Genomic DNA, 17394 nt, shown 5'->3' on the forward strand with positions numbered 1-17394 from the left:
TTGTGGTAGTAGTAAAAGGGGTAGTTGTAGTAGTAGTAGTCGTCACAGTGTAGTGTTGGTGATGGTTGTTGTTGTAGTTAGTAGTAGTAGTAGTAGTGGTAGTAACAGTGTAGTGTTGGTGATGGTTGTTGTTGTAGTAGTAGTGGTAGTAGTAGTAGTAGTAGTAGTAGTAGTAGTAGTAGTAGTAGTGGTAGTAACAGTGTAGTGTTGGTGATGGTTGTTGTTGTAGGAGTTCTAGTGGTAGTAGTAGTAGTAGTAGTAGTAGTAGTAGTAGTAGTAACAGTGTAGTGTTGGTGATGGTTGTTGTTGTAGTAGTAGTGGTAGTAGTAGTAGTCACAGAGTAGTGTTGGTGATGGTTGTTGTTGTAGTAGTAGTGGTAGTAGTAGTAGTCACAGAGTAGTGTTGGTGATGGTTGTTGTTATAGTGGTAGTAGCAGTAGTAGTAGTAGTAGTCGCAGTGTAGTGTTGGTGATGGTTGTTGTTGTAGTAGTAGTAGTGGTAGTAGTAGTAGTAGTAGTAGTAGTAGTAGTAGAGTAGTAGTCACAGTGTAGTGTTGGTGATGGTTGTTGTTGTAGGAGTTCTAGTGGTAGTAGTAGTAGTAGTAGTAGTAGTAGTAGTAGTAGTCACAGTGTAGTGTTGGTGATGGTTGTTGTTGTAGTAGTAGTAGTAGTGGTAGTAGTAGTAGTAGTAGTAGTAGTAGTAGTAGTAGTAGTGGTAGTAGTAGTAGTAGTAGTAGTAGTAGTAGTAGTAGTAGTCACAGTGTAATGTTGGTGATGGTTGTTGTCGTAGTAGTAGTTTTAGTAGTAGTTACAGCGTAGCGTTGGTGATGGTTGTTGTTGTAGTAGTAGTAGTAGACGCAGAGTTGTGTTAGTGATGGTTGCCGTAGCAACAACTACACCGTAGAAGTGTGTCACAAGCAAGTGTTTGCCAGCGCAGGGCGATGAACACCACTTCAGCATTAATTCAGCAATGCCACGACACCCTGTAAATCCCTAGTCTGATAGTTGACACAATGCTCAATCGAATCACAGATAATGTTCTAAAGCGCGGCTGGTTTACCAACACTTATAGATATTTGTGCGCTCCATGACAGACATGCATTAAGCACACTGAAAAAGAACGTTGAGGTTTCTTCGAACGCACACGAAAGAACCGGATGTAGTTTACGACTAACCGGAAGCAGGGGATCAGCACCACAGCAATATAGTTCTTTACTGTATTTAGAATCAACTAAAACGTTTTGGACAAAACTCGCTTTCATAACATACCTCAGGTGCAATGTGCAGCCTAACGAAGATAGATCGTCTCGTTTTCTGCCACTGCCAGTTATTTGTTTATAATATGCTTTGCTGTATTTAAGAACACCAAATTGGCCCTAGCAGGTGCACTTAATGAACAACTGTCTTCACCTAATAGGAACGCGGGATTTGTAAATAAACACGAGCATGATTGTAGTATATTATTGCACTGCAGTTATTTTCATCAAGGGACGAGCAATACATGCACAAAGATCCTTGAAGGCGGAATCAGCTCTATGGGAACTATACAAGACGTTCCTGATTAAAGGATGATGCAACTGGGTTTAGGTGGCAGACGTGATGAGTGGGTGATGGTATAATGGGTAACGTGGAACAGTGCGACCCAGATATACGAAATTAAATTTGTATTAAAGATTGACGGAAACGGATAGGATTTTGAAACTGGCATACTACCATTGCTTCTATTTTCACCACCTGTGTTCTAGTGATGTGCTTCTGCTGCTGCTGCTGCTGCTGCTGCTGCTGTTACTACGACCACGACTACTACCACTACCACCCCTCCATCCCCGACCCTGCCCCACTACTTATACTACAACAAACATTTTTATTACTACTACTACTACTACTACTACCACCACCACCACCACCACTACTACTAGTACTAACACCATCACTGCTACTAACCTCACTGCTACTATTACTACTACTGCCATCACTGCTACTACTACCACTACCACCACCACCACCACTACTACTACTACTACTACCACCACCACCACCACCACCACTACTACTAGTACTACCACAATCACTGCTACTAACCTCACTGCTACTATTACTACTACTACCATCACTGCTACTACTACCACTACTACCACCACCACCACCACAACCACTACTACTACTACTACTACTACTACTACTACTACCACCACCACCACCACCACCACTACTACTAGTACTACCACCATCACTGCTTCTAACCTCACTGCTACTACTACCACTACTACCACCACCACCACCACCACTACTACTACTACTACTACTACTACTACTACTACTACTACCACTATTACTACCACCACCACTACTACTATCACTTCCAGCACTACCAACACCACCACTGGTAATATACCCAAAGTATACTACTCTACTTTTGAAGGGGACATTTTCCATGATACACCGAACTGATTATCAAAGTATGCCAGGTGTATATTAAAATAGAACGACATGTCTAATTATCCCTATCAAAAGTTGAGTACTAGATCCTTGCAAGATACAGGTCGTGTGCTTCTACTAGTCATCTTCATATTTAAGAGTTTCAGATGTCCAAATACGTTTTCAATTGTCAATACACCCAACCGTGGTTTCTTTTAGAAAAAAATATACTTGTAAATAGCGGCAACCAAATAATTCCAGGTGGCACGTAATAAAAAAAGAAATAAAAATGTCTAAATATTCACGCTGCACGGAACTATACAGGCAAAGAGAAATTATCGCTCGTGTACTGACCTCGACACCGGTATTGTTGATACCTATAAAATGTGCCGTTGTTACAGATTATTTGATCACTCAGTGTATCAGATGCAAAAGTTCAGCCCCAGTGCTAGTAAAGTTCACCTTCTAATAAGGTCTCGTCAGGTTTTTTTCAAGAAATCCGTAGCGTCATTAAAAGAAGCCCCCATGATCCAGATACTACTACCAGAGCCTCGTTGCGAGATCTCGAGCTCTCCCGGCGGGATCTCAAGTTTTTCCAACGATTGTAATTAACTCGTAATGTTTCCATGCACAGATCGCAACCCCACAGAGTCCAAAACATGACTTGCAGCAGGTTGAATAAAGGCAATTTACGCCAGACAAACCGTAGCATGTGCTCAGACATAGAGGTCGAGCATTTCCGATGGATTTTTTTTATCAACAAGAGCAGATATAATTTTCTCCAATCTTTTTTATCCCTGGTTAGTAGAGGGATTCATAGCACATAATTAACGCTAAAGTCGCGAGTGTCTGTAAAAACGTGTAGACTTTCTAAAATGGGAAAAACGAAATGAGAATTACAGAGGGACTGCCATAGTCGACGGTTGTATTTCGAGCTCCTAGAGGTGGGAATGTTTGTACAGATTTATGTCAGCCTAGACGTCGTTGTAGACAATGATGTTACAAGTTATCGTCTCTAACATCGCTGATCAGGTGTTGTCGGGAGGAACAACGAGACGCGGTAAATTAGTTCAGTCAGGCCGGCGTTCGCATGTGTGCTCAATTTTGAAGCAACCTAGTTGGTGTTGACGGAGGCGAGCGGCACGAGCCGTGTTTATACAGCTAGGACACCCATTTTGTTGATGGATTTTGTATGATTATAAAACAGTCGGCAGGTCGGAACTGAATCCATAAAAGTACCGTTATTCCTCTTGTTCCTGATGAGTACATTGACGCTGTTGACGTAATGGTGTGAGTCGCGAGAAACCCCCAAATTTTTTTGAAATACTTGTTCATTTCAAAATGCGAAATGTGAATGGTGTACGAGAGAAATAAAAGAAAACCCCTTTAAAGGCACAAACTTTCCATAATGTTTGGTTTTGAACAATGAAAGATACCCAGGTACACTTATACCTTTTTACGCTTGAATGGCGTGAGTGGTGGTGGAGTGAGTTAACATTAAAGTCACATCGGCAGTATTTCAGCCACGGAGTGACTATAAGTATTACATAACTAATAAATAAAATCATGTTCGAATATCTAAAACCTGTTGACAAAGAACACACACACACACAAACCTCTACACACCTACACACCAAAATCCACATCCACACCACCCACACACCCTCATCCCAACACACACACCTACACAACCACATCCTCACCCACACTCCCACACCACCCCACACCCACATCCACACCACACCCATACCAATAACCACACCTACACCCACAGTTACATCCAAAGGTGAGGAGCACGCAGAATGAGGAGAAGGTACGTCCCTGGCTGAGGAGAAAGTGCGCCCCCAGATGATGATGAGGAAGTACGTCCCAAGGTGATGAGAAGGTGCGTCACTCGGTGAGGAGAAGGTACGTGAACAGGTGAGGAGATGTTACGTGGACAGGTGAGGAGATGTTACGTGGACAGGTGAGATGGTACGTGGACAGATGAGGAGATGGTACGTGGACAGGTGAGGAGATGTTACGTAGACAGGTGAGGAGATGGTACGTGGACAGGTGAGGAGATGGTACGTGGACAGGTGAGGAGATGGTACGTGGACAGATGAGGAGATGGTACGTGGACAGGTGAGGAGATGGTACGTGGACAGGTGAGGAGATGGTACGTGGACAGGTGAGGAGATGGTACGTGGACAGGTGAGGAGATGGTACGTGGACAGGTTAGGAGATGGTACGTGGACAGGTTAGGAGATGGTCTGTGGACAGGTGAGGAGATGGTACGTGGACAGGTGAGGAGATGTATGTTGACAGGTGAGGAGGTGGTATGTGGACAGGTGAGGAGAAGGTACGTGAACAGGTGAGGAGATGTATGTGGACAGGTGAGGAGATGGTACGTGAACAGGTGAGGAGATGGTTTGTTGACAGGTGAGGAGACGGTACGTGGACAGGTGAGGAGATGGTACGTGGACAGGTGAGGAGATGGTACGTGGACAGGTGAGGAGATGGTACGTGGACAGGTGAGGAGATGGTACGTTGACAGGTGAGGAGATGGTACGTGGACAGGTGAGGAGATGGTCTGTGGACAGGTGAGGAGATGGTACGTGGACAGGTGAGGAGATGGTATGTGGACAGGTTAGGAGATGGTACGTGGACAGGTTAGGAGATGGTACATGGACAGGTGAGGAGATGGTACATGGACAGGTGAGGAGATGGTATGTGGACAGGTGAGGAGATGGTACATGGACAGGTGAGGAGATGGTATGTGGACAGGTGAGGAGGTGGTTCGTCCTGAGACGTGGAGGAGGGACGTCCTCAAGTTAGGAATACTTCCATCCCTAGGTAAGGAGCTGTGAGGAGGTGGTGCGTCTTCAGGTGATGAGTGGGTGTGTCGGCGAGGAGGTATGTAGTTGATGTCCGGGATCTGAGGCCCCGCTGCGCGAGGGTAAAGAGGCTGGGGTATGGCAGACACGTGAGGGGATGCCGGACCTGATCAAACCCACATTGCCGCCCCTACAGAGGAAGCTCGGGTGAACCATGTTATCTGAAGTATAGTCCACATTCAGACAACATATTATTTTTCCGTGAGAACATCCAGCACGTCCCATGATTGATTTTTTATTTTACCCGAAGACAAAATATATATTTCCATAATTTTCGGGAGCAGATTATGTGTTAATAAAACCAGGCTGGAACAACAAGTGGTCGCCCTTTAAATATGCAAAATACGGTTTTATGTTTTTAAATCACTAACAATTATACGTGATAGAGATGTCGGATATATAATGTAACACATAGTTTTATACGTTTCATCAATATTCATTTTTTTTTCTTCTCAAAATACTAGGTTTAAGAATGCGTAAGCAATAGTACAATGTTTCCCTTCATTCTTGGTATAAACGGGCATGAGTTCACGTTATACAACACTAGGCAATACCCGTAGTTATAGCACAGGGAATCAATAGTGTTACAGGGGGCACGGGTGGCCCAGTCGTCTTAGGCGCCGCGATTCGCTGTGCAGATTTGCCTCCCTTGGGCACGCCAGAAACCTATGATTGTGGGTACGAATCCCGGTTCGCCCCGATTATGTTTCTAGGTTTGTCAGCACCATACACGTGCTCGTGGGTTTCACCGAAGTGGTAGACATATGAGACCTGCATCACTTCGGGCTTTCCTCCCACATTAAGCTGACACGCCGTAAAAAACTGGAATACTGTTAAAAGCGGCGTTAAACCCGACTCACTCACTCACTCACTCATTACTGTTACAGCATTGCACCAACTGTTAGTTATGATGACGTCATGATAACATGCCGGTCAACAAGTGGACAAGGCTCTTATCTCACTGCGCTAACAATAGTGTGTATACAACGTATCTATACTTCCCCTTCAGCTCGAGCAGGGACTCTCGTCGCCAAGGGAGACCAACACTCGCACCGTTATCGCCCGGTCTGTTTATCTTGGTTAAATCATGATAACGGTTCGCGCCGAGGTGGGTGAGTGTAACTGCCTTTGCCGCTGATACTGTCGTCGTAAATCCTGATGCCGCTGTGATGTTGTCTGACGCTGTGGTGTCTCCAATAACGACGTGCTGTTGTCTAACGCTGATGACGTTGTGCTGTTATCTCTGACGTTGTGACGCGTACGTTGTCACTGATGTTGCGTTGTTGTCCGTGACGCTGATGACGTTGTATCCACTACTGGTGACGTTGCTTTGATGATCTCATCAGTGATGTTGTATCTGATGTTGGTGGTACTTTGCTGTTGGGTATGACGCTGATGAAGCAGCAAAGTGGATAATTATTTTCTTTTTCTTGTTTGATGTGTCGCAGAGTGGCCTCCCTTGTTCGTGTCAGGCGCCTATGTAAAAGTCAAAGAATTGCATTACATTAAGCTGACAGGCCGTGATAAAACTGAACGGCGTTAAAACCAATTCACTCTTCTTCTTGTATGGCGATGATTAGACAAGGCATACTTTGTGTTTGTTTGTTGTTTAACGCCTAACTCAGCAATATTCCAGGTATATGACGGCGGCCTGTACATAATTGAGTCTGGACCAGGCAATCCAGTGACTGACATCATGAGCATCTATCTTAGCAATTGGGATACGATGACATGCATCAGCGAGCCTGACAACCCGATCCCGTTTGTCGCCGCTACGACAAGCAGGGTCGCTGAAGACCAAGTCTGATATGGTTGTCAATACAGTTTCCCTGTTTAAACCACTGGATTCTTAATTCCTGTTTCTTTGTGCGTCGAGTTAGTTAGTCAATTGATTCGCGGCCTGTAAATATACTAGAATGGAACATACAAACCAGGGGTCGATAGCATGACAACGATTTACATATCACAGTGACACACAAGCAACGAGGTCAGAAACTGTAACCAACTAATCCCCTTTTGTGATCGAGTCTTAGCAAGGCGGGAGGGGTATCCTAGTATCGATTCCCCACATGGTACTCACGAACTACTCACTCACTCACTCACTCACTCACTCACTCACTCATTCAATCACTGAAGACACGGTACTGATTGCATTGTCTGCAATCATGGCGCTTCGGATAACAGAATTTGATTATTGAAGGAAACTAGCTGTTGACGTTTCTAATAAAACTGACAATTTAGCAGCAAATCTAAGTCAATTCTAGTAAATCACAATGTGCAAATATTATGAGAGCTATTCGGCTCCAAGAATACAAACAAAACATTCGACATTTCATGAAGCTGTGACACTATGTGCCAGTGTGAGATGCAGGGACGTCGGTAATTCAAATAGAGTGATAGATATTAAGAAATTCACCGACATGAGAAAACATCACATATCAAACGAATATACTTACAAACTTGTTTCATCTGAACCAAATACAACAGGAATCGCAATCGGAAACTTAAATATGAGTTGAAGCTAGTTCGTACACACAGAAGGGGATATTAAAACACTTTGATATATGAAACTATTTCGTAAGGAAAATAATCACATGACATAAACTACATGTATTTCATATGAAATATTAACAGTAGGAAAAAGAAAGGATACACCCATGTTTGATGGTGGCTAAAATAAAACAAACAAACAACGGTAATTCGATGGTGATGTAATTGTTATTAGTATCATAGTTGTATTTTGGACGTTAATCAGTGTTTCGGCGACTGTTTTAAGCCTAGTAACGTTTTGATAATTGATAATTCGTAACTTTGTAGGTCAAGTCGGTTTTTTCAATTTGCTTGTTTGACGCTGTACTCAGCATTATTCCAACTCTATGACGGCGCTCTGGACATAATCAGGTGTGGATCTGACAATTCTGGAGCAGAGTAAGCCTCTAACATACTATGCTTGTAAGACCCAACAGAGGATTGAATGTTTTAAAATGTGTGACCTGGCTTATTGTGTGTCAGCGTGTCCTAAAGACGAACGTTTCTCATCTCTGGATTGACTGGTCCGTGTTTACATGCTGTGGTCATGTAGCTGACATATTACTGATTCCGGCGTAAAAAAAATATTCATTTCTATAAAACAATAACAGGTTGACAGTATAACTTACACAACAGCCTCCGTCGATATTTCCTTTTTTTCCAATAACAGATTACTCCTGACCGAATATGTTGTTGCCTCATTAAAAATATTCACTCACGTTATTAAACAATAACAGGTTAACAGTAAAATGTACACATGAGCTGTGAATATTTTGTATATTTATTGACAGATCACTCCTGGCCGAATATTTTGCCTCATTATCCCAATTCTACAAGAGTCAACCTGCAATTTCGATGACATTTTAATGTTATATTCACTCATGTTAAGAAATGTAAATCATTTGAATGATTGCGACAAACTTTCTCCTTGCATTTTGTAACTGATGTAACGAAATCGTAATAAAAATACCGCTTTATCGTGTTCTTCAGACTCTTAGGGTCTCTGAGAACCTGAAATACTACTAATCTGACCCATGCATTTTACTGTTAAGCCCCAAGGTCATGTTTTTATAGTCCAGCTGACCAGGTGGCACAATGGCGACCAGTAATGATCGTTTACAGCACTTACACCGTAGAAAACCATTGCCTTCTTGCACACTTTCACATAAAAGTAATACGTCTGTAGAAAAGCAATAAACTTGCAGCCTCTTGGGCTCTCAAGTATTTCAAAACATTTTGCTTTGTCTTTGTAAATGGACTTAAGCGCTAATCGATTTTTTTCCAATATTAGACATGTTGTCGAGCCCATGCTGAGGTTCTAATGAGTCTGAAAGGTCATTAACTTACAGAGTATAGATGTTTCGTGTGTGTGGTCTTTACCGAGAGAGACACGGCGTAGGCCTGGATATGCGGGATATACGCTAGGATATATGGCGGATATAAGCTTGGATATATAGCGGATATAAAAGCTTCTCATCTCGATAAATTAATAGCGCTGCTGATGGTGGTTTGAAAGATCTTAAGTATCCTTTGTGTAGCCGAGTGGTATGAGATGTAATTTCGACTTTTTTATGTTTCTCGTTTTTGTCGATATAAGTGATGGTTGCAGTTTATTTGACTTTCTTCTGATTGATTTATACTTGAATTTAATGTGATACACGATACTGAAATATAATGGCTCTCGTTTTCGACGATATAAGTGAAGGGTGTAGCTTATTTTCCTTTCTTTCTAATTAGTTTAACTTGAATTTTATATGCTACAAAGAATTGGATGTTTGTGCCCTTGAATTTACCATGCATTTTATCTATAAATGCTTTGTGTCGGAAGATTTGCAATTGATATTGACACTAATCCATTAATTTCTTTTGTTGATTTCAAAGATAAGAATGTCTGATGTTTTAATGAACTAATCAATGGGCCGTATTGTTTTGCGCTTTTTTGGAAACGTGAAACAGTTGATCATGAGTACGGAAAAATCGAAAAGGTTTCCGAACATGTTAGAAGGTCACTCTAAGTTAGGCCATGCGTTGACGTCAGTGTCTTGTCGATGGGGGTTCAAGTGACCAGTCGTGGACAAAGGTCACTAATACTACTAGTCCTTCGACATAGGGTGTGAGATCGCCAAAGACCAATCAGCCTAAAATCATATTGATTATACATGCGCACATTGCAGCAATAGGTGTGTAGTATTTCTTAGAAAAAGGCGGGGACACTCTCTGTTAGGTAAAGGAGCACATTGCATCACTGTGAGGCAAGATGTCCTCGGAACAGGGGATCACTGCATCACAGAAGAGGTTTTTCTGTACAAATACATCACACCGCATCATTGATAAGGCGAGGTTTCCTGGCTAATTTGATCTTACTGTATCAATGACTACTAGTATTTCATTACATCACTGTGAGGCGTGCTTGCCCGTTTAGAGGTGCGTTCGGCAACACTGTTGAGGCGAGGTGTCTTTTTAGAACAAGCTTTTCTTCTGTTTTATTCTAGTATGCGCATAGACACTGATTGTCGTAGTTGAGACATATGCATTAAGAGCGGCAGTGATTGTCGGAGAAGAGGAAGCGCATTAATAGCGGCAGTGGTTGTCGTCGTAGGGGTAGTCGCATAAGAAGGACCAGTGATTGTCGTAGTAGAGGTAGATGCTGAAGCATGGAGCAGTGATTGTCGTAGTGGAGGTAGACGCATTAACAGCGGCAGTGATTGTCGTAGTGGAGGTAGACGCATTAACAGCGTCTGTGTTTGTCGTAGGGGAGGTAGACGCATTAACAGCGTCTGTGTTTGTCGTAGGGGAGGTAGACGCATTAACAGCGGCAGTGATTGTCGTAGTGGAGGTAGACGCATTAACAGCGGCAGTGATTGTCGTAGTGGAGGTAGACACATCAACAGCAGGTGCAGTGATTGTCGAAGTGAAGGTAGCCGCATTAACAGCGTCTGTGTTTGTCGTAGGGGAGGTAGACGCATTAACAGCAGCAGTGATTGTCGTAGTGGAGGTAGACGCATTAACAGTGGCAGTGATAGTCGTAGTGGAGGTAGACGCATTAACAGCTGCAGTGGATGTCGTAGTGGAGGTAGACACGTTAACAGCGGCAGTGGTTGTCGTAGTGGAGGTAGACACATCAACAGCAGGTGCAGTGATGGTCGTAGTGGAGGAAGACGCATTAACAGCGTCTGTGTTTGTCGTAGGGGAGATAGACGCATCAACAGCAGCAGTGATTGTCGTAGTGGAGGTAGACGCATTAACAGCTGCAGTGATTGTCGTAGTGGAGGTAGACACATCAACAGCAGGTGCAGTGATGGTCGTAGTGGAGGTAGACGCATTAACAGCGGCAGTAATTGTCGTAGTGGAGGTAGACACATCAACAGCAGGTGCAGTGATTGTGGTAGTGGAGGTAGACGCATTAACAGTGGCAGTGATTGTCGTAGTGGAGGTAGACGCATCAACAGCGGCAGTGATTGTCGTAGTGGAGGTAGACGCGTTAACAGCAGCAGTGGATGTCGTAGTGGAGGTAGACACGTTAACAGCGGCAGTGGTTGTCGTAGTGGAGGTAGACGCATTAACAGCGGCAGTGGTTGTCGTAGTTGAGGTAGACGCATTAACAGCGGCAGTGGTTGTCGTAGTAGAGGAAGACGCATTAACAGCAGCAGTGGTTGTCGTAGTGGAGGTAGACGCATTAACAGCAGTAGTGGTTGTCGTAGTGGAGGTAGACGTATTAACAGCGGCAGTGGTTGTCGTGGTGGAGGCACACGCATTAACATCAGCAGTGATTGTCGTAGTGGAGGTAGACTCATTAACAGCGGCAGTGATTGTCGTAGTGGAGGTAGACGTATTAACAGGTGCAGTTATGGTCGTAGTGGAGGTAGACGCATTCACAGCGGCAGTGATTGTCGTAGTGGAGGTAGACGCATTAACAGCGGCAGTGATTGTCGTAGTGGAGGTAGACGCAATAACAACAGCAGTGGTTGTCGTAGTTGAAGTAGACACATTCACAGCGGCAGTGGTTGTCGTAGTGGAGGTAGCCGCATTAACAGCGGCAGTGATTTTCGTAGTGGAGGTAGACGCATTAACAGCAGCGGTGGTTGTCGTAGTGGAGGTAGACACATTAACAGCGGCAGTTGTTGTCGTAGTGGAGGTAGACGCATTAACAGCGGCAGTGATTGTCGTAGTGGAGGTAGACGTATTAACACCGGCAGTGATTGTCGAAGTTGAGGTAGACGCATTAACAGCAGCAGTGGTTGTCGTAGTGGAGGTAGACACATTAACAGCGGCAGTGGTTGTTGTAGTGGAGGTAGACGCATTAACAGCGGCAGTGATTGTCGTAGTGGAGGTAGACGTATTAACACCGGCAGTGATTGTCGTAGTTGAGTCAGACGCATTCACAGCGGCAGTGACTGTCGTAGTGGAGGTAGACGCATTAACAGCAGCAGTTGTTGTCGTAGTGGAGGTAGACGCATTAACAGCGGCAGTGGTTGTCGTAGTGAAGGTACACGCATTAACAGCGGCAGTGATTGCCGTAGTGGAGGTAGACGTATTAACACCGGCAGTGATTGTCGTTGTGGAGGTAGACGCATTAACAGCAGCAGTGGTTGTCTTTGTGGAGGTAGACGCATTAACAGCGGCAATGATTGTCGTTGTGGAGGAAGACGCATTAACGGCGACAGTGATTGTCGTAGTGGAGGTAGACTCATTAACAGCAGCAGTGGTTGTCGTAGTGGAGGTAGACGCATTAACAGCGATAGTGATTGTCGTAGTGGAGGTAGACCCATAAACAGCGGCAGTGATTGTCGTAGTGGAGGTAGACACATCAACAGCAGGTGCAGTGATGTCATAGTGGAGGTAGACGCATTAACAGTGGCAGTGATTGTGGTAGTGGAGGTAGACGCTGTAGCATGGAGCAGTGGTTGTCGTAGTGGAGGTAGACGCATTAACAGCGGCAGTGATTGTGGTAGTGGAGGTAGACGCATTAACAGCGCAGTGATTGTGGTAGTGGAGGTAGACGCATTAACAGCGGCAGTGATTGTCGTAGTGGAGGTAGACGCATTAACAGCAGCAGTGGTTGTCGTAGTAGAAGTAGACACATTAACAGCGGCAGTGATTGTGGTAGTGGATGTAGACGCATTAACAGCAGCAGTGGTTGTCGTAGTGGAAGTAGACACATTCACAGCGGCAGTGATTGTCGTAGTGGAGGTAGACGCATTAACAGCAGCAGTGGTTGTCGTAGTGGAGGTAGACACATTAACAGCGGCAGTGGTTGTCGTAGTGGAGGTACACGCATTAACAGCGGCAGTGATTGTCGTAGTGGCGGTAGACGTATTAACACCGGCACTGATTGTCGTAGTGGAGCTAGACGCATTAACAGCCGCAGTGATTGTCGTAGTGGAGGTAGACGCATTAACAGCGGCAGGGATCGTCGTAGTTGAGGTAGACGCATTAACAGCGGCAGTGGTTGTCGTAGTGGAGGTAGACACATTAACAGCGTCAGTGGTTGTCGTAGTGGAGGTAGACACATTAACAGCAGCAGTGGTTATCGTAGTGGAGGTAGACGCATTAACAGCGGCAGTGATTGTCGTAGTGGAGGTAGACGTTTTAACACCGGCAGTGATTGTTGTAGTGGAGGTAGACGCATTAACAGCAGCAGTGGTTGTCGTAGTGGAGGTAGACACATTAACAGCGTCAGTGATTGTCGTTGTGGAGGTAGATGCATTAACAGCGGCAGTGATTGTCGTAGTGGAGGTAGACGCATTAACAGCGGCAGTGACTGTCGTAGTGGAGGTAGACGCATTCACAGCGGCAGTGATTGTCGCACTGGGAGGTAGACGCATTAACAGCAGCAGTGGTTGTCGTAGTGGAGATAGACACATTAACAGCAGCAGTGGTTGTCGTAGTGGAGGTACACGCATAAACAGCGGCAGTGATTGTCGTAGTGGAGGTAGACGTATTAACACCGGCAGTGATTGTCGTAGTGGAGGTAGACGCATTCACAGCAGCAGTGGTTGTCTTTGTGGAGGTAGACGCATTAACAGCGGCAGTGATTGTCGTTGTGGAGGTAGACACATTAACAGCGGCAGTGATTGTCTTTGTGGAGGTAGACGCATTAACAGCCGCAGTGATTGTCGCACTGGGAGGTGGACGCATTAACAGCGGCAGTGGTTGTCGTAGTGGAGGTAGACGCATTAACAGCGGCAGTGGTTGTCGTAGTGGAGGTAGACACATTAACAGCGGCAGTGGTTGTCGTAGTGGAGGTAGACGCATTAACAGCGGCAGTGGTTGTTGTAGTGGACGTAGACGCATTAACAGCAGCAGTGGTTGTCGTAGTGGAGGTAGACTCATTAACAGCAGCAGTGATTGTCATGGTAGAGGTAGACGCATTAGCAGTGGCAGTGATGGTCGTAGTGGAGGTAGACGCATTAGCAGCGGCAGCAGCAGTGCTTGCCGTAGTAGAGGTAGACGGATTAACAGCAGCAGTGATTGTCGTAGATGAGGTGGACGCATGAGCAGCAGGAGCAGTGATTGTCGTTGTGGGGGTAGACGGATTAACAGTAACAATGATTGTCGTTGTCATGATAATCACATTAGCAGCAGCAATGCATGTCGTCTGTATCGCAAGAGGGCTGACTTCATCTTTCCAATGGTCAACTTTCCAGAAGCTCTTTCGAAGTACAGCCAAGCATGCCCTTGCTATAAAGATAACAAAGAGCGTCGTGCAACTCTTGTTCAAAAGTTGTTAGATCAGATGTTACAACATTCAAGTCCTTGTTAAAGCTTTCAGACAGTTTTATGGTAGACATGTGAAGGATATTTCCAAATTTGACAAAACAGGGAAGGAAATGTATAATCCAATTCTCGTTTGACTTGTACCATGTTTTCGTCTGTCCAGGTAAACGCTTGACTAGCCTTTGCCTGTATTTGTGACGGTTGCGACGGGGGGGGGGGGGGGGGGGGGGGGGGGGAGGATACTCTCACTTTTTCGCAAACACCTTGTATCAACACTATTTGATAGTGATTCATAAACACATGTTCATGATATAGTCTGAATTGTTAATAGATTTACAGAAGATGTGCATTATGAAGGAAAGGAATTTTTGACGTTTTTATTAATAATTATTCTTTGATACAAACGGAATAATCGGTGCGCGATTAAGAAACACATGCTAAAGATAAAATCGGAGTCGTATTATGGAATATGCTTTCAGCAAAGATTTCATATGATCATGGAAAGGGTTATCTCGGTTATTTTGTGCTGAGGTGGACACAGTAACAGCGGCAATGGATATCGTTGTACAAACCCGAACAGCTGTTCTACATTGTTGAATAGATCTTAAGACAAAGCAGTAGACTAACATTTAGTCTCTGAAATCTTATATATAATTACACAATATCCTTCTTGACTCTAAAAAAAAAAATCCCAATTGTGGAATAGGGCTAGCTTGAGCTGGCTAGACTTGCTTTTGTATGCGTTAATAGATTTTTTTTCTTCATAAAATAGAGAGTGAGTGAGTGAGTTGGGTTTAACGCCGCTTTTAACATTATTCCAGTTATATCACGGCGTGTCAGCTTAATGTGGGAGGAAAGCCCGAAGTGATGCAGGTCTCAGACGTTTACCACTTAGGTGAAACCCACGAGCACGGGTATGGTGCTGACAAACCTAGAAACATAATCGGGGCGAACCGGGATTCGAACCCACAATCATAGGTTTCTGGCGTGCCCAAGGGACGCAACTCTGCACAGCGAATCGCGGCGCCTTAGACGACTGGGCCACCCGTGCCGCCTTCATAAAATAAATATATTCCACGGTCATGGTGCAGGACTAAGAAAAAAGCAACAGAAACGATTGTGGTTGCAATCATATTCAGTGTAGTTGAAGTAGAAACCTCGCGAAAGTCAGAGTCAGTTGCAACACTGGTTGGAGCAGCTGCAACATTGATGATGACGCTGCCATCACAAGAAACACTGGTGGTAGTAACCATGCAATGATTACCACAAGGACTATATTAGCCAGGCACCGCGTAACGGGGACGTCAGGAACGTCTGTCATTAACCTTTTGTGGTCTGATGAACACATGACTAATTATCCCCGCGTTAGCCCCCTCCTGAGGCTCTGACCTCGTTAGCCTCCTGACATTTGTGTTAATCACGTCGCTTGTGCCTTTGTCGTTACCTGTGGCAGTGGCAATGTAACCGGCTGTGTGAGAACCCCTCGCGAGTTTAGATGTTTAATTGAGCAATTACTATAAGTATACAATAGGGCGGCCCCAGGTGAGGAGTGTGGAGCGTCGCCAAGGTCCCTGACTTGAATACTGGCCCCTAGATGGCGGTCACAAGAACCGAGATTCATTGTCTGTCGAAGAGTTAAACAGGTCATCTGAACGAGAATCTGAGCGAATTTCCGTTACGTTCATTATAGACATATATGTTGACAGGTAAACAGACGCCCCTACAGGACCCATCCAACCCAACTTTTAGCTATCTCACCCCACAAGTCGCTGAGACATTTTAAGATGTAAAACAGGGGGAGGGGGGAAGGGGATGCTATCGAAAAACGTAAATTGTCGCACTAAATAAAAGAAATTGTCTGCCACAAAAATGACATTGTTACGGGATGTTTTTTATCTTTTAATATTTAGGCTTATAGTCTTAAGTAAAATATGTATTGTTTTGCAGCTTGGGTTTTCTGTAACCTCTTTGAGTAGTATATAAAACGTCAACGCCAGAGATCAACCAGTCTCGACAATCCGCCAAGACACATTAATTTGGAAGGAGGCAAACTAGCGGTGGAATAATATGTATAGATGCAATGCAATTACAACGCGCTGCAACACAATGCAACACAATAGAACATAGCACAGTACAAAATGGAACAACCTAGAGCAACGCAATACAACGCAATTGAACACAACACAATGCAATATAAACAATCTTGAGCAACGCAAAACACTACAACGCGCTGCAACACTTTACAACGCAATAGGACACAGCACAGTGCAATATGGAACAATCTACAGCAACGCAATACAACGCAACTGAACACAGCACAGTGCAATATGGAACAATCTACAGCAACGCAATACAACGCAACTGAACACAGCACAGTGCAATATGGAACAATCTACAGCAACGCAATACAACGCAATAGAACACAGCACAGTGCAATATGGAACAATCTACAGCAACGCAATACAACGCAATAGAACACAGCACAGTGCAATATGGAACAATCTACAGCAACATAATACAACGCAATAGAACACAGCACAGTGCAATATGGAACAATCTACAGCAACGCAATGCAACGCAACTGAACACAGCACAGTGCAATATAAAACAAGCTACAGCAACGCAATACAACGCAACTGAACACAGCACAGTGCAATATGGAACAATCTACAGCAACGCAATACAACGCAATAGAACACAGCACAGTGCAATATGGAACAATCTACAGCAACGCAATACAACGCAATAGAACACAGCACAGTGCAATATGGAACAATCTACAGCAACATAATACAACGCAATAGAACACAGCACAGTGCAATATGGAACAATCTACAGCAACGCAATGCAACGCAA

General features: G+C 44.4%; 1 protein-coding gene across 1 annotated transcript in view; it reads right to left on the bottom strand.

Annotated features, from left to right (window-relative positions):
* Nucleotides 1-709: 709 nt before the first annotated feature.
* The window catches only part of LOC125381998 (mucin-5AC-like), a gene marked incomplete at its 3' end in the record, with an annotated part of 39913 nt that continues 23228 nt past the window's right edge, over nt 710-17394 (bottom strand). Inside the window, exons 2-3 of the mRNA XM_048399415.1 lie at nt 10870-12215; nt 710-760 (exon numbers count right to left, since the gene is read on the bottom strand). Coding sequence (XP_048255372.1) covers nt 710-760; nt 10870-12215 — 1397 coding nt within the window. The remainder of the gene's footprint in view (nt 761-10869; nt 12216-17394) is intronic.

The sequence above is a fragment of the Haliotis rufescens genome, unplaced genomic scaffold, assembly GCF_023055435.1.
Source record: "Haliotis rufescens isolate VD_foot unplaced genomic scaffold, xgHalRufe1.0.p SCAF_2, whole genome shotgun sequence".
In the NCBI taxonomy this organism is placed as follows: Eukaryota; Metazoa; Mollusca; class Gastropoda; order Lepetellida; family Haliotidae; genus Haliotis; species Haliotis rufescens.